Source organism: Leptonychotes weddellii, chromosome 3, assembly GCF_054177405.1.
Source record: "Leptonychotes weddellii isolate Sample4059 chromosome 3, ASM5417740v2, whole genome shotgun sequence".
In the NCBI taxonomy this organism is placed as follows: Eukaryota; Metazoa; Chordata; class Mammalia; order Carnivora; family Phocidae; genus Leptonychotes; species Leptonychotes weddellii.
This window is the reverse complement of record NC_138371.1, coordinates 13713531-13727509: the sequence shown is the minus strand read 5'-3', so window position 1 is coordinate 13727509 and position 13979 is coordinate 13713531. Positions and strand designations below refer to the sequence as shown.

Genomic DNA, 13979 nt, shown 5'->3' with positions numbered 1-13979 from the left:
CTTGTATTGCTATATACTTTCCTCTTAGGACTGCCTTTGCTGCATCCCAAAGATTTTGAACAGTTGTGTTTTCATTTTCATTTGTTTCCATGAATTTTTTAAATTCTTCTTTAATTTCCTGGTTGACCCATTCATTCTTTAGTAGGATGTTCTTTAGCCTCCGTGTATTTGAGTTCTTTCCGACTTTCCTCGTGATTGAGTTCTAGTTTCAAAGCACCGTGGTCCGAAAATATGCAGGGAATGATCCCAATCTTTTCATACCGGTTGAGACCTCATTTGTGACCCAGGATGTGATCTATTCTGGAGAATGTTCCATGGGCACTAGAGAAGAATGTGTATTCTGTTGCTTTGGGATGGAATGTTCTGAATATATCTGTGAAGTCCATTTGGTCCAGTGTGTCATTTAAAGTCTTTATTTCCTTGCTGATCTTTTGCTTAGATGATCTGTCCATTTCATTGGGGGGGGGGGGGGCAGGGTTTGTTAAAGTCCCCTACTATTATTGTATTGTTGTAGATGTGTTTCTTTGATTTTGTTATTAATTGGCTGCTCCCATGTTAGGGGCACAGATATTTACAATTGTTAGATCTTCTTGTTGGATAGCCCCTTTAGGTATGATATAGTGTCCTTCCTCATCTCTTATTATAGTCTTTGGTTTAAAATCTAATTTGTCTGATATAAGGATTGCCACCCCAGCTTTCTTTTGGTTCCATTAGCATGGTAAATGGTTTTCCACCCCCTCACTTTCAATCAGAACAACAGATTTTCTTAAAGATAACCATTTGGCAAGAAAGAATCACTATGATATACACCTGAGATAAGATACTGTAGGTCACTTATACTTCAACTTAAAAAAGCAGCAATTCTATTGACCTCTTTGATTGAGCTCTATTTAAATTCTAATTTTTCCTCCTCCTCCTGCCTCCTTTCATGTCATGCTTTCATCTCCCCCATTATAGAGGGACCCATATGAAGAAGGGGAGAAAATGTGGTAAGTAGAGAAATTAAGACATCTGAATTTAAAAAGAAAAAATGCCTACTCCCTTTGCAAAAAGACACACCAGCTTAAATCTTTCAGTATCTCAATTCATAAAAAGACTGTATCTGAAGGCTGGGTTTGTGAGGGCTAACAAAATCCTTATAGAAATAAAAGCTAACAGAAATTTCAGAGCTGGAAGGGATCTACAGGGATCATTTAATCCACAGCCCCCATTTCATAGATGAAAAGGAGGCCCAGAGAAGCAATGTAGTTGTCCTTGGTTACACAGCTAGTGAATGTGGGAGCTTGAACTATTACTCAGATTTTCTGATACCCAGTCCAAGGCTCTTAGATATCATACAGCCTCATACAGTATTGAAATCTAATTATTAATAGCAACTTGGAGAAATCTTAGCCAATTTCAAGCATAAAGATGCTCATTAACAACAACAAAAAAAACTGCCTGTAACATCAGTAAAACGGCAGGAAAAACAAGGCAAGTCAATGTACATTTTTGTCAGCCTAAACCTCCTAGTGTTGTAATACTGAATAGATCAAGGAAAAAGACTTAAAAAAAAAAATAACTAATTACAAGAAAAATGTGAAATCATCATTTTAGTGATAAATACAAGGTCTTAAGTGATCATTAGTAATATATTTTGCAAATGAACTTTTTAAAGGTATTTTAATTATACAATTAAAAGACTAGGAAGATGCTCCATAACAATTTTTGTAAGCAACTCTTCAAAAACTAGATCATCGGTGCGCCTGGGTGGCTCATGTGGTTAAGCAACTGCCTTCGGCTCAGGTCATGATCCCAGGGTTCTGGGATCAGCCCCGCATGGGGCTCCCTGCTCGGTGGGGGGCCTGCTTCTCCCTCTCCCTCTGCTGCTCCCATTGCTTGTGCTCTCCTGCTCTCTGTCAAATGGATAAATAAAAATCTTAAAAAAAAACCCTCAAAACTAGAAGATCATCACTTCTCGGTCTTTTGGCTAAGATCAAATGCAAAAACCAAAAGATCATTTTACAAGGTCAATGTAAACAGTAATGATTAGGAATGAATTAACACTGGTGAAATAGGAATAGTGGAAACAGGAAGTGAAGGAGGAGAAGCCACAGGCCACATGAACTCTGGCTAAAGTAACATTTCCATTGCTCCCCAGGCCCCTTTCCATAATTGATTTGTAAAAAGGCACCTCACTGCCAGGGAGCACACACTCATTCTGGGTTACTCAAGATGGTCTATCCATCTCCACAGCATTAGCCCGGTAACTTGAGGTGACTGCATACAACTTAACACATGAACCCTTTGAGATTTTTTTTTTTTTAAAGATTTTATTTATTTATTTGACAGAGAGAGACACAGTGAGAGAGGGAACACAAGCAGGGGGAGAGGGAGAGGGAGAAGCAGGCTTCCCTCGGAGCAGGGAGCCCAATGCAGGGCTCGATCCCAGGACCCTGGGATCATGACCTGAGCCAAAGGCAGACGCTTAACGACAGAGCCACCCAGGCGCCCCGCCCTTTGAGATTTTAAAGAAAGCAACAGATACTCTTAGAACTGGAGCTTAGCCCCTTAACACCAAGAACACAGAAATCACCAGAGCCCACAAATGTTCCATCTTAGTCTAACTATAAGGTAACAAAATATAGTAAACCTCTGAAAAATGCGCTTATACATGATTTAAAAAATATTCAATACATACAATTTCATCAAGTTCCAGACCAAATTCAAAACATAGTTCATCAAATTCTTCGTCAGCTGGAAAAAAAAAAAAGGAGATTGCTAATTTTAATCTGCTCAGTTTAAATGATGGTATGTAAACTGCATTTTCTTAATAACTGCCCTACACCAAGCTAGTATCAGGCAACAGATTGCACCATTTTAAAACCAACAAAAGGGACCAAAAAAAAAAGCCCTCAAAAGAAACAACTATCTAAGGGCTGATTCATTTAATATCAACTACAGAATTAGGTTACCTGCAGTGGGAAGCTCACATTTACTTAGAAAAACAACCTATTAGGTAGGAATCAAATGTAAAGTAGGCTCCAAAACACAGATCCTGCACAATGGGAGAATGTCATCTAAGTCCTATCATTTAAAATTCTGAGGCCTGATAGCGGGCTTTGGAGGCAGGCCAAACAGAGTTTGAACTCTTGACTATTCCATTTACTAGTTCTGAGAGCTTGGCACCTTATGTAAACTCCTGATACCTAGGCCTCATCCATTTAGTAGCATTTTACAGCTATTTATTTTTAGCATGGAACTCCGGGAAAGATTCCAATGATATTATGCAGGTAATGGACTTAGCATAGCACCCCAAAACCCAGTAGGTCCCCAATAATTAATAATTCTCTTCCTTGAAGTTATATTCTAATTTGCTACTTCATACAGCATTTGGGGGATTCTGTCATTATCAAAAATTGAACACAAACCATCACTACCAGTATATTCTAGTGAAAAGCTGGTCTTAAGATTCTGACCCTGACAATGAACTTCAACTCAACACTTAAGAGTTATCTACTATATGCCAAGTGCTATACTAGGTGCCAAGGCTACAAAAATAATTCCTACTCTAATAAGGAAATCAGATGTGTAAATATAGTTATGTTAAGTGCAAGGTACAGAGGTGACACAAAGAAAGTAATTAGCTTCACTTAGAGTCAGCTAAGGCTTCACACAAAGGCGAAGTTCTTTAGGCAGACTGTGTGGAATGGGACAACAGCATGGGAAATTTGCAAAGGTCAATACGGATGAAGCATAAGGATAAAGTCAGGAAGAGATACAATGCAGCAAGCAGAAAGAACCCACATGCCAAGGGCCTTGCTCTGTCCTGCCTGCAGGCAGTGGGGGTTACACTGAAGGATTTTCTGCTGGGCAAAAGCAGGATTAGCTCTGCACTTTAAAGAATGGTGGCAGAGGGGGCGCCTGGGTGGCTCAGATGGTTAAGCGTCTGCCTTCGGCTCAGGTCATGATCCCAGGGTCCTGGGATCAAGTCCCACATCGGGCTCCCGGCTCAGCGGGGAGCCTGCTTCTCCCTCTGACCCTCTCCCCTCTCATGCTGTTTCTGTCTTGCTTGCTCTCTAAAAAATAAATAAATAAAATCTTTAAAAAAAAAAAAAAAAAAAAAGAATGGTGGCAGAGTGGTAGATGGACCGGAGCAGGGAGGCTTCTGCAACAGTATAGATGAAGCACAGTGAGGACCTGACTGAAGGAGCAGCACTGGGTACAGGGAGGAAGAATGTGAGGAATGTCAAAGAGAATCTGTAAGGCTCAATGACGGGATGGGAAGTGGGAATGGTGGGAGCAGAAAGAGTCTAGGTCTCCCAGGTCTCCAGCATAGGTACCATTAACTAGGGCCAGGAACAACAGATGTGCCCAGTAATCCCTGCTCTTGGTATTCACATCTTTGTGTAAACGGAGTTCTGAAGCAACCACAGGAGTGATCCTTGAAGCATATTCTTCAGCCAGCCGAGCCTCGAAATGACTGCAGGCCCAGCTGACAGCTTGCCTACAACCTGGTCAGAGACCCAGAGCCAGAACCACCCAGCAAGCTACTCCTCTATTCCTCTCTCAGAAACTGTGAAATAATCACTTATTTTACACTCCTATGTACTGGGGTAATTCGTAATGCAGCAATAGAAAATACAGACTTTAGTCCCTGGAAGTGGAGTGCTGCCCTAACAAAATATGGGGAAAACATGGGAATGGCTTTAGAATCAGGAGGTGGGCTTTGAGCAAAGTGTAAATCAAAACCTCAAATGCCTTGGAAAAGCTGATACAAGAAGCCTCGTAGTCTTTAATAAGGATGCAGGTGAGGACATGGAGGAAACTGAGGGAGTGTTACTGGAAACTGGAAAAGGAGAATCCTTTATATATAAAGGCAGAAGTTTAGCAAGCAAGGCTATTGCCAAGTCATGCAGACTGTAGAAAATGTACCTATTCAACTGGGCGATGTAACTAAGATTCCCATGTAGTGCTGTTTCTTGCCGTTTATAATGTAAGAGAAACGAAAGGCCATTAAAAAGGAGCCACGACTTGATGGTTTTAAAAATTCTCAGCCTCCTAAGATGTAAAACAGTGCTAAAATTAAGAAATGACTTCTGAGGGGCGCCTGGGTGGCTCAGTTGGTTAAGCGACTGCCTTCGGCTCAGGTCATGATCCTGGAGTCCCGGGATCGAGTCCCGCATCGGGCTTCCTGCTCGGCGGGGAGTCTGCTTCTCCCTCTGACCCTCCCCCCTCTCATGCTCTCTCTCTCTCATTCTCTCTCTCAAATAAATAAATAAAATCTAAAAAAAAAAAAGAAAGAAAAAGAAATGACTTCTGAGCAGAGCAAATCCACAGCAATGCCAGGAAAGCATGGTCCAAAGATGAAATTAAGGATATGATTGTAAAATCTTAAGACTCAGAAAGATTAAAGGTACTAGTCATTCAGATAAAAGGCACTCTAAGGGTGTGCCTCACAAATTCAGTCACACAACTGAGTTTAATCAAGGGCACTGTATCAGAAAAAGCCCAAGGTACAAAACACCTTATTTGAGAGATTTGTGAGTGGTGTGGCCGTCCACTAATGAAATGGAAACTAGCAAAATTCAAGGAAGACCTGCAATGTTTTTAAAAGAAATAAATATGCAAAAACATTGTTAAGCCTGAGCTGAAAGGGACAGAGACAGGACAAAATGAAGTCTTCAAACCGCCAAAATTCTATTAGCAAGTAATAGACTGAAAAAAACTAATCAGATGTAAAGCACCTGCTTTCTTTCACACACACAAAAACATAATAAGGATCACTCAGAGTGCAGCCAAGAGCCTAGAGGCTAGGGCTAAAAGCCATGGAGAATGATCCCAGGCCTTGAGACCTAATCAAGAAGGTCCAACATGTGCCAGCTCAATTTCAGATCTGCCATGAACCAAGGACTCCTTTGTGTCTCCCACTTTCCCTTCTGAATAGGAATATGTATAGCAGTTACCCTATGTCTGTCTCCCCAATGGATGTTAGTTGTCGGTGGGGCAGATCATGTATCTCTTTAGTCTCTGAGACCAAGAGTAACTATATTCAAGTAGCTGTACTTAAGGAACTACACTTCCACACCAGGACCTGATTTAGAGGGGATTCTGGATTTTGAGCTGCTGCTCTAATGGGATGACACTTCTGGAATCCTTGGGAAGGGGTGAGTAGATTTTACATGCAGGAGGAACATGAATCATTGAGGGCCAAAGGGGCAGACTGGTAGTCAGCCTCCCAAACTACCTGCCTCCTGGTATTCACATCCTTGTGCAGTCCCCCTCCACACTGTGCTGAATTGGTCTGTGTGACCTAAAGATGATGGGAAGGGATGGCATGTCACTTCTGAGATACTACTGAAAACTGTGCTTCTGTAACTCTGAACACTCAATTACCTGCTCTCTTGGGTCCTCTCACTCTGGGACAAACAAGCCACCATACTGCAAGCAGTCCTAGGTGGGAGGCACTGAAGTCTGACCAAAAATGTGCAAGGAGCAGAGGCCTGCCAACAACCACTTGAGTGAATTTGGAATTAGATTCTCCAACCCCACTTAGGCCTTGAGATGACTACAGACCTGGCACCTTTATGACAAGGTAGTAAGAAATCCAGAGCCAGAACTACCCAACTAGGCCACTCCCCAGTCCTGGACCCTCAGAAGCCATTTAACAAATGACTGTTTTAAGCTGCTAAATTTTGGGGTAATTCATGATGCAGTAATAGATTACAATCTGGTAACCATTTAGTTACTAAATATTAGTTATTAAAATATTGAATCTGTCAATGAATCCTAATTATACAATTTGTTTTATTCCTTTTAGCTGTATTTCATGTGCTTAGAAACAAGGAAGAACCAACAAAATCAGGATTAATAATCCTAACAAAATGACACACCTGACTATATCCCAGGGGTTTGTAGGACATACCCCGGTGGCTCGGACAGTACCGTCAGCAATCACACTGAGGCAGAGCAGGACCAGAACTCAACAGTGATAATAAACCAGTTAACAAGAAAATGAACGACAAGAAGGAAAACACCTGAGAAAGGGGATTAAAAAGGTAGACTGAGAGGGACACCTGGGTGGCTCAGTTGGTTAAGCGTCTGCCTTGGGCTCAGGTCATGGTCCCAGGGTCCTGGGATCGAGCCCCGCATCTGCTCGGCCTCCTTGCTCACCAGGGATCCTGCTTCTCCCTCTGCCTGCCACTCCCCCTGCTCACTTACTCTGACAAAAAAATCTTTAAAAAAAAAAGATAATGCCAGATTCTTTGGGGGGGTAAAAAATTTAAAAAGGTAGACGGAGATAAAACTGCCCCAGAGAAGCAAAATGACTAAAACAATAGAAGCACCTTGAGAAATATCCCTGGTAAGCAAAGAGATGAAGGGAAAGGCAGTAACCGGTAGAAACAATGGAATTTAGGACAAAAAGCAAACCTTGGAGGGACTGAAGAGGGAATGGAGATCCAAAAGAGTGAATGAGATATTATCTGAAAATAGAGAGGAAGCCTGGGGCGCCTGGGTGGCTCAGTCATTAAGCGTCTGCCTTCGGCTCAGTTCATGAGCCCAGGGTCCTGGGATCAAGCCCCACCTCGGGCTCCCTGCTCGGTAGGAAGCCTGCTTCTCCCTCTCCCACTCCCCCTGTTTATGTTCCCTCTCTCACTGTCTCTCTCTGTCAAATAAAATCTTAAAAAAAAAAAAATAGGGGGCGCCTGGGTGGCTCAGTCGTTAAGCATCTGCCTTCGGCTCAGGTCATGATCCCAGTGTCCTGGGATCGAGTCCCGCGTCGGGCTCCCTGCTCCACGGGAAGCCTGCTTCTCCCTCTTCCACTCCCCCTGCTTGTGTTCCCTCTCTCGCTGTCTCTCTCTCTCACTCTCTGTCAAGTAAATAAATAAAATCTTAAAAAAAAATAGGAGGAAGACTGATTAAAAGAGAGAGGGTAAGAAACGAGATGGACTCATACTACTTGGAAACTGGATACTTTGCTAAACATGTTTTTCCAACTTTGACCTCAACCCAGTTAAAAGTTTCAACAACATATGAAATATAAACTAATGATGAATATTATTTCTGACCTGTCTTTTTTTTTTTTTTTTAAAGATTTTATTTATTTGAGAGAGAGAATGAGAGAGAGACAGCATGAGAGGGAGGAGGGTCAGAGGGAGAAGCAGACTCCCCGCTGAGCAGGGAGCCCGATGCGGGACTCGATCCCGGGACTCCAGGATCATGACCTGAGCCAAAGGCAGTTGCTTAACCAACTGAGCCACCCAGGCGCCCTATTTCTGACCTGTCTTAAGTACATCTCAATAACATCAATCTTTCTGATGTTTTAGAGTCAGTACCTGATGGATACCTGGGGGGGGGTGGGCAATCAAGCTTGCCTGATCGCTTTCAATAAAAAAAGGGGGGGCAGCCAGAGAATATATTAAAACACCAAATGACAGTAAATATAAAAATCTCACCATTTTAAAAACCTAGAATAGGGGCGCCTGGGTGGCTCAGCCAGTTAAATGACCGACTCTGGATTTCAGCTCAGGTCATGATCTCAGGGTGGTAGGATCCAGTCCTACGATGGGCTCCACACTCAGTGGGGAGTCTGCTTGAGTTTCTCTCCTTCTCCCTCTCCCTCTGCCCCCCCAACACTTGTGCATGTGCTCTCTCAAATAAATCTTTAAAAAAATAAAAATTTTTAAAAAGGAAATACAAACCTAATTTCTTACTTTCCCAGAAATGTATACTTGGGTGGTAACTAATCACAGATGCCTTGAACAAATATTTGCCACATACCATCTTTTGCAATTCAGGCATATCATATACCATTAGTGAAAATATGGTTTAGAAGAATGGGTTAAGAAATATAAATACGCCAAAAAAAAAAAGAAAGAAAATAAGCATGTTATAAAAAGTATAAAGAAAAAAAGTGTAGAGAATTAGAGCTGAATTCAGAGGTCAAGAGTATTACCTCTATTTTCAAGGTCTTAAAGGCAGAACCCTACAAAGAATACTTAAAATATGTAGTACCTAAAATGTTTCTGAAGGTGTAAAAAAATTTTTTTTTAAAGATTTTATTTATTTGGCAGAGAAAGAGAGGGAAAGCAAGCACAAGCAAGGGGAACAGCAGAGGGAGAGGGAGAAGCAGACTCTCCGCTGAGCAGGGAGCACCATGCAGGCCTCGATCCCAGGACCCTGGAATCATGACCTGAGCCCAAGGCAGACGCTTAACCAACTGAGCCACCTCGGTGCCCCTCAGGAACATTTTAAAAGCTAACTATTTTCAGGTAATATCTTATTCTAGGAAGCAGTACCTTTTAAACAGACTAGGACTCTGTTATCATCCTGAGCCCTAAAAGCCAAAAACAGCTCACAAACCAGCTCCCACAGCTTTTATATAAGCTGATAACTACGAAAGGCAGATACCATTTCAACTGTTACATCCATATGGTCCCAGATGATTGTACTTAATATTTCCTCTTCTCCAAATGGGGATGTTTTTAGAACAGAAGAAATGAAGTGAAGACTGAGCCTACCCAGTAAAGACTCCTCATTGTCATTCGGGTCTGAGCTCAGATGTTACTACTGCATCTAATGTTGTTCTTAGAACAGTATTTTCGTTTCCCTGATAGCCTTTAACTTAATCCAGAATCATTTTATTAATGTGCTGGTTACTTATTGTCTGCCTCCCTCATTAGAATGTGACCGAGGACCTTATGTGTCATGTGCACCGCTGTATTCCCAAAGCGCTTAGAGCAGTGCCTGGCACGTAACACGTAATACATTATACCACCCCTTCCCGCTCAAACTTCTCCCTCCACTCCCTCATAAATGGAGTTTCTATAGAGCTCTTCTTGTTGCACTCCACTAGCTGCACTCGGGATGCAACCTAGAGCTTCATTCCTACTCTATCCCCTGGCACCAGGCACGCAGAAGACGCTCCATGGGAGATTGCTGAATGAATGACACAGCGAGCTGGACAGGCGCGGATGCAAAGACAGCCCTGGCACGACTGGTTGCGAGAGGCTACTTCAGCCCCGCCGCTTAGACAGCCAGCCATCCCGGTCTATACCCGGAGCACCCGAGGCCAAAACCTGCCGGGCAGCATGAACGTTACCACGGAGCCCTTTTGAACGGGGTCCCGGCCTCTGAGGAGAGGCACAAAGCCAGGCTATGGGGCCGGCACTTACTGTAGGTCCATCCCAGGGCTTTGAAGAGCAGATCCCGCTTCACGCTGACAGTCGGCATGGCGAGTCAGACCCCACCGCGCCTGCGCCGTAAACCGGCCGGCGTTCAGCTCACGAGGCACGTAGGACCCGGCCCACTCTTGCATGGGCTCTCTTAAATATTGCCAGTCTTCTTCCAATAGTTTCTGCCTCGTTTTTCATCTAAAGGCAAGTAAATTGTCACAATTAAACTCTGTAAATCCACCTGCGTTGTACGAATGACGCGCAGGCTGAGAAAGGAGCCAAAATTGGATAGAATGTGCTACGATTTGATAGGCAGTAGAAAGGACAGACTGCAAAGGCCCTCACGCTTCTAACCCACTAAGGGCGGAGGACACCAAACTAGTGGGCGGGGACAAGTGACGGCATGTAGTGGGGCGGGGCCTGGAGGTGGAGCATTCTCTCCAGGAGGTGGGGAGAAGGTGAGCGGGCAGGAGGGGTCTGAGGCATCCTACTGGAGGAAAACGTGCACATCTGAGCTGTGAAAGCAGCTCAGGGAAACCAAGGGACCGCAGTTTGGGCTTCATTCTTCGTGCTTACGTAGTCTCCCTTGTAAGTCTTATACCTGGGTTGGAGCCTTGCAGCAGCCCCTTTTTAAGGGAGGCTTCCTTAGAGACTTTAGAAGAAAGAAACTGATATTTAGACAGTGCTATCTGCTGGCAGAGGCTGGGCTCAGTCCTCTGCCGGCATTAGCAAATTTCCTCTTTCTGACAACCCTGAATGTAATGGGCTGAATGGGGCCCCCTAAGATATCAGGTCCTAAGCCCTGGCCCCTGTAAATGTTACCTCATGTGGAAACAGTCTTTGCAGGTTAATTTAAGGATCTGGAGATGGGGGGGATTATCCTGGATTATCAGATGGACCCTAAATGCGATCACAGGCATCCTTTGAAGAGGGAGGCAGAGGAACATTTGACAAACAGAAGAGGGGCAGGCAGTATAACCAAAAGGGCAGAGACTGTAATGATGTAGCCACAAGTCAAGGAATGCCAACAGCCACCTGAAAATGAAGAGGCAATGAAGGGTTCTCCCCCTGGCCTCTGGAGCAGACCTACAGTGTCTAGAGACACTGATTTTGGCCAAGTGAAATGGATTTGGGACTTAAACTTGTTTTAACCCACCAAGTTTGTGATTATTTGTTACAGGAAATACACCAACATAGGTGATCATTATTCCCATTTTACAGATGGTGAGACCAAGGCACAAGCTGAGTCACTCAACTCTCAAGGCTGAGCTGAGGCAGTTTCATGGGGGAGACTTGCCCTTATCCTTTCTAGTATACAGTGAGTGAGGGCCTCCAAAGCCATTCAGGTGGGGGGCAGTAGGTGGGTGGAACTTAGGCCTTTCGACTACCATTCAAGCAGGTTTGCACTATATTAACTTCCCTCCATGACTGCAGGCAATCCCTTCCCAGTACCCAATATAACAGAGTCCCCATCAATGGCAAACCTCTCCAATGCCCAATAAAATCTTTTGCCAAATTGGTACTCACATCTCAGTTACTGAATAAAGGACTTCTTAAATTTCTGCATGCTGACCTGCTCTCCTCTGGGTACTCCAAAGTATTCTGTCACCTCTGAACCTCACTTTCCTTATCTATAAAACAGGTAATATACACCTTAGAGAATTACCCTAAGGATCTCCTCATAAATGATTAATATAGTTTTTATGTCCTAGGTCCTCAAAATCAGGCAGCTGTCAGTCATCTATCCTAGTCGGTTTCCTGCTGGTCTCAAACTAGCAGGGACATTCTGTTCTCCTCTCCCCATATCCCCCAATGCATCCATCCTGCTTTTCATCTTTGTAGCTGCTCTAGTACTGAAGAATTAGAGGATTCGAAAGGAAAAGAGAAAACTAGACCACAAGTACTCATCACAAGTGCTCAGCTGACTCATAGGAATGATAGTCAGAAAACGTTGAGATAGTATATCACACAATGAAGGTAGGTGCTACTTTTGTCTAATATTAGGGCCAGCTAGAGAGCAAGAAGGAAATGGCAGCATTTCCTAGAAATGAAAGATGGGCTGAAGTTCTCCTTGCATTAGGAGTTAGGGAAAGGCAAGTTAAAATCATAATGAAATACATTTTCATACCTACCAGATTGGTAAAAATGTGAAAGTCCGACCCAACCAAATGTTGGCAAGAATCAGGAGTATAGGGCGCCTGGGTGGCTCAGTCGTTGAGCATCTGCCTTTGGCTCAGGTCATGATCCCAGGGTCCTGGGATCGAGACCCACATCAGGCTCCCTGCTCAGCGGGAAGCCTGCTTCTCCCTCTCCCACTCCCCCTGCTTGTGTTCCTGCTCTCACTGTGTCTCTCTCTGTCAAATAAATAAATAAAAAATCTTAAAAAAAAAAAAAAGAATCAGGAGTATAAATTGATACAACCACTTTGGAAAATAGGGCCTTACTTAGAAAGGCAGAACACGTGCATACGTGACTACTGTTACACTCCCGGCAATATTCCCCAGAGAAACTTACCCGTGTGCCCTGGAAGAGCAAATAAAAATGTTCATTATTAAAAAAAAAAACACCACACAACCCAAACTGGAAACAACCCAATGTCCATCAATACTAGAATGCATGAGGATAAAACCATACAACGAAACACCATGCAGCTGTGAAAGTTAATGAACTACAGCTGATGTATAAACTTGGCTAAGTCATAAAAATAGAATATTGAGAGAAAAAGTGAATCACAGAAGCATCTACACAGTATGGTGTCATGTAGATAAAAACGAAAAAGAGGCTAACCTAGAGAGTGTATTGTTTAGGCATATATAAATAGACGGTAAAACTAAAGAAAATGGATGATAAAATATGGGAGTAGTTAGTTCAGAGTGGAATAGAACAGATGTAGCCTGGGAGCATTTCAAAAGCATTTCAGAAATATTGGTAATGTTCTGGGGGCGCCCAGGTGGCTCAGACGGTTAGGCAGCTGCCTTTGGTTCAGGTCATGATGCGGGGGTCCTGGGATTGAGCCCCCCTGCTCATCAGGGAGCCTGTTTCTCCCTCTGCCCTTCCCCCTCCCTGCTCATGCTCACTCTCGAATGAGTTCTCTCTCTAATAAATAAGAGCTTTAAAAAGTATATTGGTAATGTTCTGTTTTACCTAGCATACCTTCATGGGCATATTTTAAGAAATTAAAGATGAAGGTAAGAAACAAGAGATGACTGTGGCACTTTTTTGGGGGTGAGGGGGACAAATGCTTGGTGGCCTTTAAGTAAACAATAGGAATAGTTGATGTTTGATTTTTTTTCATAAAGCACTTTAAAAAAAAGTTTTAGTCTCATTTATAATTCTCTTGCCTTATAGATTCTGGGCTTTAGGTTACATTTTATACAGTCTTTCACCACCTCAAGATTGTTTTATAAAAATCACGTATGCTTCTTAAAGGGCTTGGAATTTTTTTTAAATCTTGTATCTTTTTGAAATTTATTTAGGTTTTAGAGCGAGTAAACCAGCTTTATTTTGTTTTCAAACAGCAATCTAGTTAGCCCAACAGAATTTGTTAAATAAGATTGTTTTTCCCCCCACAGATTTGAAATAACTTCTTTAGCATATTACATTTATTTTTTTAATTTTAATTCAATTAGCCAACACATAGTACATCATTAGTTTCAGACGTAGAGTTCAGTTATTCATCAGATGCAAAAAACACCCCCTGCTCATCAGCGTATATTATATTTGCATACATATTTAGGTCTACTGCTGAATTTTCTAGTTCATTACCAGTACCAAAGTTTTAGTTATTATAGCTTTATAATGCATTTTAATATTTGGAAGAGTTAA

The 13979-nt window shown here is 42.8% G+C and overlaps 1 protein-coding gene across 2 annotated transcripts in view; it reads right to left on the bottom strand.

Annotated features, from left to right (window-relative positions):
• The window catches only part of FARSB (phenylalanyl-tRNA synthetase subunit beta), a 65247-nt gene extending 54933 nt beyond the window's left edge, over positions 1-10314 (bottom strand). Inside the window, exons 1-2 of one of the 2 annotated variants that reach the window (XM_081813508.1) lie at positions 10155-10314; positions 2681-2736 (exon numbers count right to left, since the gene is read on the bottom strand). In XM_081813508.1, coding sequence (XP_081669634.1) covers positions 2681-2736; positions 10155-10212 — 114 coding nt within the window. In that variant the 5' untranslated portion in view covers positions 10213-10314. The remainder of the gene's footprint in view (positions 1-2680; positions 2737-10154) is intronic. The other variant, XM_081813509.1, reaches the window with a different exon arrangement.
• Between the last annotated feature and the right edge of the window lie 3665 nt (positions 10315-13979).